The 13,282-nt window shown below is 56.9% G+C and overlaps 4 protein-coding genes across 4 annotated transcripts; 1 reads left to right on the top strand and 3 right to left on the bottom strand.

The window, feature by feature from the left end:
- Positions 1-85: 85 nt before the first annotated feature.
- On the bottom strand, positions 86-2,950 carry MYCTH_2090577 (uncharacterized protein). The gene is made up of 8 exons (XM_003661676.1): positions 2,813-2,950; positions 2,690-2,726; positions 2,602-2,623; positions 2,482-2,530; positions 2,335-2,419; positions 1,635-2,250; positions 524-1,472; positions 86-430 (listed from the first exon to the last, which is right to left on the bottom strand). The coding sequence occupies exons 1-8, from the start codon at positions 2,819-2,821 to the stop codon at positions 374-376; spliced, it is 1,824 nt and encodes a 607-aa protein (XP_003661724.1). The 5' UTR covers positions 2,822-2,950; the 3' UTR covers positions 86-373.
- Positions 2,951-4,600: 1,650 nt separating this feature from the next.
- On the bottom strand, positions 4,601-9,096 carry MYCTH_79077 (SET1-like protein; the record flags this gene model as incomplete). Its single annotated transcript, XM_003661675.1, has 4 exons — positions 4,601-5,181; positions 5,270-7,278; positions 7,345-8,357; positions 8,440-9,096. The coding sequence occupies 4 exons, from the start codon at positions 9,094-9,096 to the stop codon at positions 5,078-5,080; spliced, it is 3,783 nt and encodes a 1,260-aa protein (XP_003661723.1). The 3' UTR covers positions 4,601-5,077.
- A 772-nt stretch (positions 9,097-9,868) lies between these two features.
- MYCTH_2301485 (uncharacterized protein) lies at positions 9,869-11,766 on the bottom strand. Its single transcript, XM_003661674.1, has 2 exons — positions 11,381-11,766; positions 9,869-11,331 (listed from the first exon to the last, which is right to left on the bottom strand). Exons 1-2 carry the CDS (start codon positions 11,640-11,642, stop codon positions 10,232-10,234), a joined length of 1,362 nt encoding a protein of 453 aa, XP_003661722.1. The 5' UTR covers positions 11,643-11,766; the 3' UTR covers positions 9,869-10,231.
- A 241-nt stretch (positions 11,767-12,007) lies between these two features.
- Positions 12,008-13,239, top strand: MYCTH_2090568 (uncharacterized protein). Its single transcript, XM_003661673.1, has 3 exons — positions 12,008-12,156; positions 12,377-12,681; positions 12,745-13,239. Exons 1-3 carry the CDS (start codon positions 12,139-12,141, stop codon positions 12,905-12,907), a joined length of 486 nt encoding a protein of 161 aa, XP_003661721.1. The 5' UTR covers positions 12,008-12,138; the 3' UTR covers positions 12,908-13,239.
- The last annotated feature ends 43 nt before the right edge of the window (positions 13,240-13,282 follow it).

Genomic DNA, 13,282 nt, shown 5'->3' with positions numbered 1-13,282 from the left:
TCGAACAATGCATGACAGCCAGCTTCTCTGATACACATGCCTCGGGGGAGCACGGCCTTTATCATCGCTTAGCAAGACTCGCCGGCGGGCGAACGAACAAGATTCAAATGATACCTCCAAGGCTCTATCGAACGATTGTTCCCGAATGCACCACCGATAGTGACACAGCAAGGAAGGGGAAACCAAGCGGGAGGAAACGACAAATCAAGACGACCACCTAAAACCCACTGGGACCGCCGCAGACGACCTGACAACAAGCTAGACGAGAGAGGCACGCGCCATGCAGCATGCAAAATGCCAATTTTATGTCATCCAGCAACCTTTCTTGTCCTTCCTCTGCCTACTCTACACGAATGCACGCCTCTACACGTCCTTACTCGTCCACAACCGAGGCGAACTTGTCCATCATGGCCTGCTGTATGGCCTCATACTGTTGCGCTCGTCAGTGCCGTTTTGTCATATCGGGAGGGATGCTTCATTATTCGAGCTGGGGTCGAGGTGTGAAGAAGAGGGAAAAACGTACCTTCTTGCAAATCACCTCTTCGCCCTCGCTGGGCAGCTCAAACTTGAGGCTCCGCAGCTGGGACTGCAGCTCCTGGGTGGCCTCGCGCACCTTGGCCCAGGTGAGGCCCTGGGCGATGGCCTTTTGGGCCTCGTCGTGGAAGCCCACCATGAGCTTCATCATCCACTCGGTCTTCCAGAGGGGGCAGAACTGGTCGTAGTCGGAGTAGCCGTTCTGTTGCAAAAAGTCATCCTTGATCAGGGTCGCCATGTCAAGCGTGATCTTGTCCGGGTCCGACAGGGCCGACTTGCCGACCAGCTGCACCACCTGGTCGAGCTCTTCCGAGTCCGACAGCAGCTGGCGGATACGGTCGCGCAGGCGCGGGAACTCCGGGTGGTTCTTCTCGTACCACTTGTCGAGCATCATGTTGTACTTGCTGTAGCTGATCGAGGTGTTGATGGACGGGAAGTGCTTGCGTTGGGCGAGCTTCTTGTCTAGACCCCAGAAGACCTGCACGATGCTGAGGGTGGCGGACGTGACGGGGTCGGAGAAGTCACCACCGGGCGGGGATACGGCGCCGACGATGCTGACACTGCCCTCGCGAGCGGGGCTGCCGAGGGCCTGGACCTTGCCGGCGCGCTCGTAGAATGAGGCAAGCTTGGCACCGAGGTAGGCCGGGAAACCTTGGTCCGCTGGCATTTCTCCCAGACGACCCGAGAGTTCTCTCAGGGCTTCGGCCCAGCGAGAGGACGAGTCGGCCATCATGGCCACGTTCATGCCCTGGTCGCGGAAGTACTCAGCGACCGTGATGCCGGTATAGATGGAAGCTTCACGTGCAGCGACGGGCATGTTGGAAGTGTTGGCGATGAGAGTGGTGCGCTTCATGATGGGCTCCTTGCGGCCGTCGATGTCGATAGTGAGCTCCGGGAAGTCCTTCAACACTTCGGCCATCTCGTTACCACGCTCTCCGCTAGGGATCAAGTCAGCAGGCTGTTCGGTCTAGACAGTCTCATAAAGAAAGCGAAGGGTCCTCCTCCCTTGAGACAGCCGAGAGGAGAAGGGAAGAAGAAGGAAGAAGAGGGGGGCCAGAAGGGCAAGGGATAGAACAAAAGTCGTTGGTTTAAACACGTACCAACCAACGTAGACAATGACGTCGCTGTTGGAGAACTTGGAGACAGACTGGCTAATGACGGTCTTGCCGCAGCCGAAAGCGCCCGGGATGGCGACGGTGCCGCCCTGGACGGAGGGGAAGAGGGCGTCGAGCACGCGCTGGCCGACGATGAAGGGCTGGTCGGCAGACAACTTCTCGGTGGTCGGGCGCGGCACCCGCACGGGCCAGGAGTGCATCATGGGGTACTCAGTCCTCTTCCCGTCGAACTCGACTTCGAGGAGCTTGTCGACGACTGTGTAGCTGCCCTTCTCGGCGATCCTGGTGATGGTGCCGCGAGCCCGCGGGGGAAGCATGATCTTGTGGACCGAAATGAACGAGTTCTCGTAAACCGTCCCCCACACGTCGCCGCCCGAGATATGATCGCCAACCTTCATGGTCGGGGTGAAATCCCACTTCTTCTCGCGGTCCAGCGCGGGGGCGACGATGCCTCTGGGGATGTAGATGCTCTTGGCCATGGTCGAGATCTTCTCCAGCGGCCGTTGGATGCCGTCGTAGATGTTGTTTAGGAGACCGGGACCGAGCTCAACGGACAGGGGCTTGCCGGTCCGCAGTACGGGGTCGCCGACTGTAACACCGGCTGTGTGCGTGGAGCGGTGTCAGCACTTTCGGTTTGGGGGGGGGGAGGGTTGATTAAGCCCAGAACGTCGGGAGGCGGCCGTACCTGTCTCTTCATATACCTGAATGGTCGCTTGGTCGCCATTGATCCGAATGACTTCACCGACGAGCTGATGGTGGCCCACTTTCACCTGTTTCACCGTAAGCTTAGCCTCGCACTCTCAAGGTACGGCGAGCTTGTCGAAAACCGTACCAGCTCGTACATGGCAACGCCGGCCATGTCCTCGGCGATGACGACGGGTCTGCAGAGAGGGGGGCTGATGTTAGCTTTCGCCGGCGAACCGTGTGGCCGGAGGGACTGGCTTGGACTGACCCCGAGACCGAGTAGACCTTGCCTGGTTTTGCACCGTCAGTAAATCTGCAGGGCCGCCACGGGCGCGCGAAGCTCTGCCGAGACATACCTGTTTGGAATCCATCTTTGTCGCCGTCCGTCTTTGACTGTTTGACGATGCCGTGTATCAGCGCGGTGAGCCCACGTCGAGTGCGGACGATGCGGGTGGCAGGTAGGCAGCGTGGGAGCTTACAGGGGCCATGCTGGGCGACGACGCAATTGCAGTGGCAGCGGCGTCGGAGGGAGCAGATGCAGGTGCAGGGTTAATGACAATCGAAGGGTTGCTGTTCGGAATGGGCGTCGGCGATGGCGGGGCAGACGCGCAGAGGGGTGGTATGTCGGGCGACGGTGGAAGTGGGAGGTTTGCGGCTTGTTCCAGGACGCCAGCGAGAAGCTCCAGGTCCCGGTGGGATCCCGGGGCGGTGCCCGCCGAGAAGAGTGGAGGCGATGATGCAGCGGGCGTTCCTTTTGCGGGTGCTGTGGGCGGCGGGTCGCCCGCCGACCGAGACTGGCTACCAGTGCCGCCTCCAGCTCGAACCAACAGGTCAACTAGCGACGGCCGCGCCCTCAAACGCGGCCGCAATCCCACCTGCATTCAAGGCACCGATTAATCCGCGCGCGAAGTGCGATAGCAGAGTGACGGTCGAATCAGTAGCACTCATCTAGGTTTGCATGCGCCATCAGCCAAGCGGCCCGGTTCAATAGGAACCTGGGAACGGATTGCTGAAGAGACGGGGGCGTACATACGCACTGTCTTTCGGTTCCATGGCGCTGGTCCCGCTCCGGATGTTTTTGAGTGGTTTCTGGGCAGGGGAAGTCAAGTACAGTACCATTGTAGGTATGTACTGTACCTACCTACCTACCTACCTACCTACATACATACATACCTTAGGTAGGTATGTAGCGTAAGCAGGGTGTTTATCCTCTGAACCCTCATTATTACATGCACGAAACTGCACGCATTCGCTACCATTAGCAAGTGCGGAATACCTTAGGGAGTATTCTTGCCTCACTTTCTAAGGTAGGTAGGTAGCTAAGTGAAGTAAGTACCTACCTACCAGGGTAGGCTAAGGTAGGTCGTTGCTTCCCTACCTAGGTCATATGTAGGGAAGCATTCGGCTGCTACTGTTGCCATCAGTTCTCGGCAAGCGAAACAACGCACGTATGTACGGAGTGGCTTAAATCAAAGCCGAGTCTGTGCCGCATCGTTGGTTCAACGACGAAGGCTTGATGCCTGCCAAGATAGTTCGTAAAGTGTCAGATTCTCCAGGGTGACTGCGTATGGCTGAACAGAAACGAAAGCAGTCCCTGTGAAGAACATTTACAGAACTTGGCCATGTCACTTGCAATGTTTTTTTAAAAGAAAAAGAAAGAAAGGAACGGGAAAATGGGGAAAGATGAATTAAAAACAAGATAAAAAATAAAAAGAAAGAACAAAGAAAGAACAGCATCATCACGAACTCGTTGGTGCCAACCTCCAAATGATCCGCACCCTACCCTAATAGGTATTCGTAATAGGTAATTAGCCCTCCACCACCGACCAACGTTGATGCCTGCGGAGGCCTGGGCTTCAATGTCGGGTGCTCTCGCGCAGTCTCACGGGAAGAATGCGCTTGGGATTCTTCGTTGAGTGGACGGTCCATTCTTTAATTAGCCCAAGAGTTATTAGACCATTCAGACAAGGACGGACTAAACGTCCAAGGCAATTTTCACCTTTGCCGAGTCTATCAGAAGATACTATGAAGATCACCTCAACCGGTCTACCAGTACAGGTCAACCATCTAAGCCACACACAAACACCAACATGCTTTACATGACCGACGAACTCAACTCTCTCTCGTTTCTTTTTCCCCCGTCCACCAACGCCATGTACAGTAAATAAGGGTTCATCAGTCGCTCGACAGCCCACCCAGGTGAGAGGTGCCTGGTTTCTCAACCCACAACCACACAATCCAAGCACAACAACCATCAACCAAACATGTGGAAAAGACTACGTGGTAAAATTGTGCTGTGGATACTCCGCTGATCAAAATCGGAGCCCGTCTAGTCAGCAAGCCTCCTCCGTTCTGCCGCCCCTCGACTCAAGATGGGCGGCAAAAGAGAGACAAATCACCACCTGCCCAACCGGCACTCACTCCCTCCCGTCATCCTGCATTCAATCGCACGGAGGCGCGGCCATGAATCCTTCCCTTCGTTACTCCGCATGGGGCAGTGTAAATTACTTGAAACGCCCGGTACTCTTTCCGGGCCACGGTCACCTTGCAAGCAAGCTCGCCTAGACCTGATCCGGCGCGCGGCCGAACACACATCGCAACGGCTTTCCTAACCCCAGGGCCCCCAAGGTCGTCGCAAGCCGCCAAACAAGGTAGTCCCGTGAAGTGTGTAGTGGTAACACAAACAGGCAAACATTACAGGTTCTAAGGCAGGTATGTATGGCTGGCAGGAACTGTCCCGGCACTCAGTTGAGGAAGCCCTTGCACGCGGCCGTCCCGCACAGGCAGGGGATGCGGTCTGTACTGCCAAGCTCGCGCTCGAACTTGTAGTCGTACGTCAACTCCTCGTCTGTTCAATTGATGACTGGTGTCAGTCGACGTGTCCAATATGACAAAAATGCACGCAAGATGGGAGAGGGGGGGAGGCGGAAACTTACTCTGCGCAATGTCTCGGAGCGCGTAGATGACGATCCGCTTGCTGCCTTCCACCTTGATGATCTTGGCCGTGCAGTTGGGCATGCAGCTATGGTTGATAAACCGCGCGATGCCGCCCTTCTTGGTCGCGTCGATGACGGTGTTGTCGTCGATTCGGAAGAGATAACTGCTGCCGATGCCGCTCTTGAGGTACCTGTGCTCCCGAAGCTCGGCGATTTGTTGCCGAACCTCCTCACCCACGTACTCGATGATCATGTCGTCCTTGGGGATGTTCTCCATCGCGTATAGGCCCCAGTTGTGGATCGCCGATCGCGCGAACTTGACCGGTTTCTTCCGCTTCTTGAGCTGGTTGAACCGCAAGACGTCCGAATCCTGGCCGAGCGTCTTTCTCTGGTCATTCAGGTCGGCGACGAACCGGCGGTTGTTTGCACGGTTGGCGCGCGAGTTGCCCTTGGCGACAAGGCTCTCGGCTGCCAGTCGGGCGGCCTCGGCCGCGGCCAGAACAGAATCTTTTGCGCTCTTGCCGTTCTGCGCCTGACGCTCCTCCCTGGCCTTCTTGACTTTGAGATGATGGGGGAGGTACTTGGACTTCTCCGAGTTGAGAATCTTCTTGACTCCTTCGGTTCGGGCGCAGCCAGTGGGGTTCGGGACATAGTAGCCCTCAATGCGAACCGGATTTTTCGACGTCCCGTCAGCCGAGTTCAGCTCCCGGATGCGGTTCCGCCTCCACAACCACAGCTCAGGGTCTTCGAGCTTCCCACGACCAAACTTCTTTTGGAGCTTTGCAAGATCTGGCTGATCGGCCTCTCCGAGCGCCAGCTCCTCCAACGTTGCCACATCGAACCGGAAATCCTGTGGAAGCTCGAGAGCCGAAACTTTCTCTGATGGATACATATTCTCGTCCAGATCTGCCTTCTCTTCTTCCGCTCCGGGTTTCTTGAGCTCAGCCTCCGACTCGGGCGTCGGTTTGGCCTCGTCCACATCTTCCGACCGCCGGGCCTCCGCTTCCCTCTCGTAGATCTCCTGCTGCTGCCGTTTGAGGGCTTCCCTCTCCTCAAAGAGCTGCTTCTTGGACTTCTTTTTGGGCTTGGCGGGCGCCTTCTTCCTGGCCTTGGCTCCTTGAGGTAAAGGTGTCGGCAATCGGGAGCCGTCGGTGTCCTTCTCCTCAGCAGCCTCGGCATCGCGAACCAAGGTGTCTTCGGAGGCTTCCCTCGACGGAAACTCGGTCTCGATACGGTCAATGGTGATTCCGAACAGCTCCTCGTCTGTCTTCTTCTGCCGTTTGATGGCCGTTTCGACCTGAAGGTCAAGTTTCCGCTTCTTGGGTAGCCCGGAGCCATCACCCAGCGCAAAGCTGGCCTCCGTCATGGAGTCATCCTCGCCAGGTCCCCAGGTTGCAAACTCGTCTTTTTCGGCCTCAAAATCTGAGCTCATCCGGCTCCGAGGTCGAGACTCGGGCTCTTCCGTGTCTCTGCCGAACAGCGTCGTATTCTCAGCCTCATCATCGGACTCGCCCTCGCTGTCGCTCCTCAGCCGGTAATGCAGAGACCGGAAGGCTGTGCGCCTGGCGGCGGGCCGATTCCGCGCAAATGGGTCGTTGAAGCCGTGCTTTCGCGCATTCAGTCCGGCATTCTTGACCTTGCGGATACGAGGCAGGGTGGACACGTCGAGACGGGCGGTTCGCCGTTCTATGGGATCTGCCCTGGAATTCGGAGTCCCAACCGGAGACCTGTCCTCGAAGTCATCAAGCAAGATAGGGGGAAGTCCGGCGTTCTGGGGGTCTTCGAGGTTTAGCTGGCGCCGCTTGGCTATGTGATTGACAGGGTCGAGGAAGTTGAAGAGCGCCGGTGCCGCGATCTTGGTACGGATGTGTTTGATCAGCTGTTCCTTCATCTCGCGCAGAACCACGTCGGTGGCCTCCAGCACCGGGTCAAAGTTCTTGGCGCGCTGTCGCTTCTCCTCCTCGAGGTCCGCTTCTTCCTCCCGCCGGCGACGCTCTTGTTCCTCGCGCCTGGCTCGCTCTTCCTCGCGCCTTGCCCGCTCTTCTTCGCGCCTGCTGCGATCATGTTCACGATACGATCGGGTGTCCTCACCGTGTCTCCGGTCTGGGGTGCGACTACGCCGCCGAGTATCGACGGGACGTGACGCCTTGCCGAGGGTTCCGTGGACGTGGAGGTCCATGACCATGGTGTAGGTAAAGAAAGTGGTGTGATTCGCTGACCGAAAGCATCGTTCGGCCTCGGAGCGGCCGAATCCCGAATCGCGAAAGATAATATAATAGCCCGTCCTGTCCGCCCGAATGTCCTCAAACATGAACGTTTTAAGACGCCGCTTCATATGGGCGATGGTGGTCGGCATGACGGGGACATGCTCGTGGGCTACGAATATGTACGGGTCGTGCTTGAGTTGATTCGCGATGGGTTCAGTTTCGATGATTGTATCCAGCCTCGGCTTCGGCACCCAGACTCCCTGGACATTGATTAGGCTACCACGGTGCGCCGCAGGGCCCTTGGGCGCGGTCGGAGGGGGGCCGGGAATGATGTCTTTGGGTTTTGGGCCCGTGGGAATCTTCGGCTCGGCCGCATTGTGCGACGCCTCATTTTCCTTCTTCAGGGCCTCCTCCAGCATGCGGGAGCTCTTCTTGCCCTCTGGATCGTACTCAACACGGACTGTGTTGGCCTCTATCCGCTTCCCGTGCATGGCTCGAATGGCGCGCTGCGCTGCGTCGGCAGCGGAGATCGGGAACGGACGTGAGCGGTGTGGTTTCGAATCCCGATAACGAAAGGTAGCGAAACCTAAGTAACTCCCGGTGTCTGGGTGCATCTTGTTGCTGCTCTCGGCGATCTCGCCAAAAGAGGCAAAGATGGCAGTAACCTTGGAGAACGCAATCAGGGGGTTGAACCCGGTGACGACGATCTGGGTGGGAGGCCCAGGCCCGCAAGACGTCTTCGGATCATACTTGTACGGCTTGAGATTGTAGGGCGCATGGCGCAACCGGGCCTTCGGAAGGTGGAAGTCGACATTGATGTAGTTGAGCCGACCGCCTTTTGCTAGGCGGGGATCTGAGGGGGGAGCGTCATCTTCGTCGTCCTATGCACAGCATTAGCCAACTGACTCAGAATCGAGATGACGCTCCCCCCTCAGTGTGAGATTATCAAGCATATGTACATACCAATCCAAACTCTTTGTATATCGGTTTCGCCTTTCTCTTCTCGGAGCTGGAAAGCGATGTATCCAGAAGAGGATCATACGTGCGCTTTACGCATTTGATCGAGCGAGAGGGGTCTCGTGCAGGCACGCGTTCGATAGCCGGGGCGTCAGGGACAGATCCGCTAGGCATCGGTACGGGTCCCTCTACTCCGTCGGCACGGCAAGGAGTGGTCGGCTGCGCCTTGGCAGGGACAGTTGTAGATAGGTATGACGACGGTGAGGTGATGGCGGTAGGCGGGGTGGGTTGGGTATGTGGGAGTTTCACAGCGCCCGGTGCGCTCGGCCGCGCCGCAGCACTAAAGACCGAGGAGCTTGCGCTGGTATGGGAGCTGGCCGACCCGCCGGTGTTGATCGTATCTCCGGTGAGCGACTCGATGTCTTCCGTCGGAGGGTGTGCAGTATGAGGACCGGTGCCATTGAGGTGGGATCTCGATGCGAAGCCAGTACGAGGCCCTTCGTCACTATGAGAAGACGCCGAAGGGTTGAGGGGGGTGCGCTGTTGATTGGCTTCGCCAGGGTGAGCCGACGGGGATTCCTGCGCTTTCATTCTCGCCCTCTCGCGTTCCCGGGGCGCGTCAGGGAAAAACTGGGCGAAACTCGCACCAGCTGGACGAGTCATGGCGAGAAGGGGTGACTAGTACCGCTCCCAGTATCCTCCAACCATGGTTTCTAGTTCCGGCGATGACAGGAGTCCCGATACATTGGGGGTCGACAGATCTGGGCTGCGGTGGATGCAGGACGATTCATGTGCCGTGCACGCGACAAGGCTTCTGCCGACAAGCAAAGCGGCCCGTCGCAGGGCTGCGCCGTGGGTTAAGAGCGGTCGCAAAAGCGGCTGAGCGTTAGAAAAGAGAAGGGAAAAGGCACCACAATGCGGTGGGGATGTGCGCGACAATCGTCACTTTTTGGTCTGTTCAGAGAAAAGAGGCTCCAAGAGCCCAAATCAAAGATTGAGCGTATCTGCCGGCCTTGATTGAAGTTGAGAGTTAAAGGATCCGCCAGCTCGTGTGAAGTCGCGACTTGCCATTGTGTCGCTAAACCCAACTTGGGTTGGCGTTGCCAGTGCCAAGGTGGCCCGGGCGCCATTCAATGCTTATGTGCAGTGGCTTGAATGGAGACCGAGAATATGAAAAGGAGGCTGGGGGAGCTTGCGTCACCCAATGAGGGGCTTCTGTCTTGTTGCGGCATCTTGACGATTCCACAAGGTACCTTACATAGTCCGGATTACACTGACCTTCGCCAACAATGTACTGTATGTATGTACAAGTACACACTGTAATCCGTATGTCACGGAGTACAGGAGGCGTCTGCAGACTATCAAGTACAGATTAACAGCTTCATGCACTAGACTGCCGGAAAAAAAAGAAAAAGAAAGAAAAACCGAAGTGATTCACGCCACAGCCGACACAAACTGCTTGGTTGTCCAATCTCGATATCGCACCTAACCGATGTGTAACTCATCCTTAATAACACAATCAATAACGAAGCAATGCCTTTGGTTTCTGCTTCTCCCGCTATCGCTGCCACCGCGCCTATCCAGTCGCTGCTCGCTGACAGTTCGAACAACGGCTTGCGGCTCCTAGTGAATTGCTGCTAACGAAAAAGAAAGACGTAAAGGGACGACTGCCTCCCATGAGTGTGAAACCATTTCCGACCAAGAATAGGAGAAGAATATGTCTACAACTTCGATAACGCCCTGAACCCAACGCCTGCGGACTTTCCCGCATAGTGATAATCCTGTCCCAACCCCCATTTCACTCAAACTTGACTGTCAGCTGGAAATCATCATTGTCATCATCCATGGGCGGCATTCCTCCGCCCAAGGTATCCTCCTCGTCCTCCCCGTCGAAGATGGACAGGAAATCCGGCTTCTTCGTCTCTGATGACTGGGCGAAACGGGCGGGTGTGATGGTGGTATCAGAGCTGGAGGATGCTGTGCTGGCAGATCGCACCAATGTGCGAGGCTTGCCACCTGCCTGGCCCTGGAGCTGGCGGGCGGTCGCGGCGCTGCTGGTTCCGTTGACAGCAGAGGATACCGACCGGCCTTTGTTGTACCCTAGAGTGCTGCGCGAAGCTGCGACGGCAGGCGCCCGTTCCCGGACCGGAATGGTGGTGGGCTGGGAGACCGGTTGCAAGGGCTTCCGCTTTGGCAGCAGAAATCCTTTTGTCGGTGCCTTGGCGGCAGAAGGAGCGGCTGTCCTGGTCGACCTCGCTTGCGAAACGGCGGATGAGGTAGCGGGCATTGCCAGAGCGGCTGCTGCTTTCCTGGATGCGAGCGTCGACGGCTGTTTGGGCGCCAAACGCGTCACCTTATTGCCGAATGTCGCTGTGGCGCCAGATGGCACCCCGACGTTTTGTTTCAACAGATTCTTGCCTTCGGGAATGTCGCCGACATTCCATATAAACTCGTCCATGTCCCTCCGGATCTGCTCTTCACCACGCTCAAAGCTTCGCTTCTGCCGCTCTTCCATGTCCCGCTCCACCGCTGTCTTGCCTTCGTCGTCCACGCGGTTGAAGTAATACTGGTAGTAGCCCTTGAACAAGTTCTCGGGCTTCAACCCCTCAAAGGTCAAGACACCGTCGGGAAATACGTCGGATTCGTAAGGGAGATCCTTCGGCTTGGGTGGGGCGTATTCAATATCCTCCTCCTTAAGTGGATCCTTGTCGGTATGGACCGCAAGCTTCGAAGATTCGGCCTGGGGTGCAGAGGGGTTCGGCTTGACAATGGCAATTGGCTTGGAGGCGTTTTTTTCCAGGTCGCGGGCGACGGCTTTGGTCCCGGGAGTCTGGTGTGTTGCCCTGGCCTTCGCGTTGGTGGTCTTGTTTCCGAGAGGCGCACGGCCAGTTCTTGGAGCTGGGTTCCGTTAGGAAAGAAACAATCAACCGGGCGTGGAAGGACTCACCGGCCGGCGTCACCATCCCAATCTTGCCAGACTTGCCGAGGGTGTCGGCTCCCTTACCAACTGTGAGAGTGTTCTCATTGTGCCCTTTACCCTGTAAAACACCTTTGCCCTGAAACCCGTGATTCTTGTTCTCGTCGTTAAGCGGAACCTTGAGGGGGGTCTTCGGGTAGCGAACTCCGGGGGTCTTGGCTTGCAATTGCTGCTTCGAGGCGGTGGCCTGTTGGGTGTAGATGTTTTCCTGGTCGTGATGAGCGGCCAGCATCGCTGCGAGACTCTGGGATAGCCTCCCAGATGGCAGTTCCGTGTCGATATCAAAGAGTGGATGACCAGTCCTGGGTGCTGCAGATTGGTCAATTCAACGCACAGGGAACAGGAATCGCGGCGGCGCGTGGTTGGGCCCGTTTCGGAAAGGGCGCTGACTAGTGTCGCGTTGGCACAGCAACCCGGGTCTTGCGAAGCAACTGGCGCCCCAGCTGCAAGCAACCCCACCATTAGCCGGACGGCTCTGGTCAATCAGACAAGTGACTTGCGACCGACCCGCCGCAGCAAATGGAAACACCGCCGTTCTGATGAGGGGCAGCCTGCTGGTCTTCATTAGCTCCACCAACACCTGCCCGTTCGCATCCACCGACTTCTTCTTCACCCAAACCCCCAACCTCCAACCACGACCTGCGACATCTCGTCCACCGTGTTCTAGCTGAAGCCGCTAATCTGCTCCGTAATTCGAGTCCCTTCTGATACTTGCCATCGACGACAAAATGGATCGCATCAAGGAGGTGAGTTGCCTGCCCCTTTTCTCCGGAACTGAGCTGGACCCCTGTTTGGCCCCACCATTGGGTTCAAGAGGTGATGCTGCGCACCGCGTCACGGCGACGAGCCTTTCGATGGGTTGGCGCTACGAATCTGGCATCTCCGGGTGGTAGATGCGATTCACATCTTGTTTTTGTGCTGGTTGTTAGATGGCTCGGGTTGCTGACTAGATGTTACGCATCGCAGAAAATGAACCAGCTCCGCCTGGAGGCCGAGGAGTCGGCCAGCAAGGTTGAGGAGCTCCAGAACAAAGTCAAGACGCTCGAGCAGGAGAACCTGCAGAAGGAGCAGGAGATCATTTCTCTTACGCACAAGAACAATGTGCTTGAGGCGGAGGTAGACAAACTCGAAGCTCAAGTCAAGGAACTCAAGGCCGCCGCCAGTGAAGGCCAGCAGCACGGAACCCAGAACGAAACGCTGACTCGAAGGCTCCAACTTCTCGAGGAAGAGGCCGAGGAAGCAGACCGTACTTTGCGGGAGGCCAACGAGAAGTAAGATTGCGGCGCAGATCCCCCACTCCTCCCAAGCTCGCTTACTGACCGCCTCTTTCTCAGACTGCGGCAGACCGATGTTAAGGCTGGGCACTTCGAGCGGAAAGTCCAGGCTCTCGAGCAGGAGCGCGACCAGTGGGAGGCCAAATACGAGGAGATGGCCAGGAAGTACGCCGCCGTGCAGAAGGAGCTGGAGGACTTCCAGAACGAGATCAACACCATCTAAGCATTGCGCTTCTTGGCCGGAATGCGGGTTTCGTTGCGTCGATCTCTTTAGCACGGATTCGAGATATTTACGTGTGGCATCTCACATCGATGGAGGAGGATTGGAGGTGTATCAGCCGTTTAGCACTGTCCAGGTAAAGTGTTGCGAAACACTGAGACCACATTCCCCTCCTTGTCCAACCGGGTTGTGTGGAGTGGTTCGTGACGACGGGCTTTTAAAGGAATGCCTTGGGCTGAACTGCATTATTATCGTTTCCTCCTCTTTGCCCTCTGTTTCCGCGCTTCCAACTCTCGTTCAATCTTGTTTCCATACCGAAACTTCTTTTTCTTCTTCTTGGGCTCCTTTGGACGTTTAACTTCGTCCTTCTGCAGGTTT

This window comes from Thermothelomyces thermophilus, chromosome 2 (genome assembly GCF_000226095.1).
Source record: "Thermothelomyces thermophilus ATCC 42464 chromosome 2, complete sequence".
In the NCBI taxonomy this organism is placed as follows: Eukaryota; Fungi; Ascomycota; class Sordariomycetes; order Sordariales; family Chaetomiaceae; genus Thermothelomyces; species Thermothelomyces thermophilus.
The sequence above is the reverse complement of the archived record's forward strand: the minus strand, read 5'-3'. Positions and strand labels throughout refer to the sequence as shown.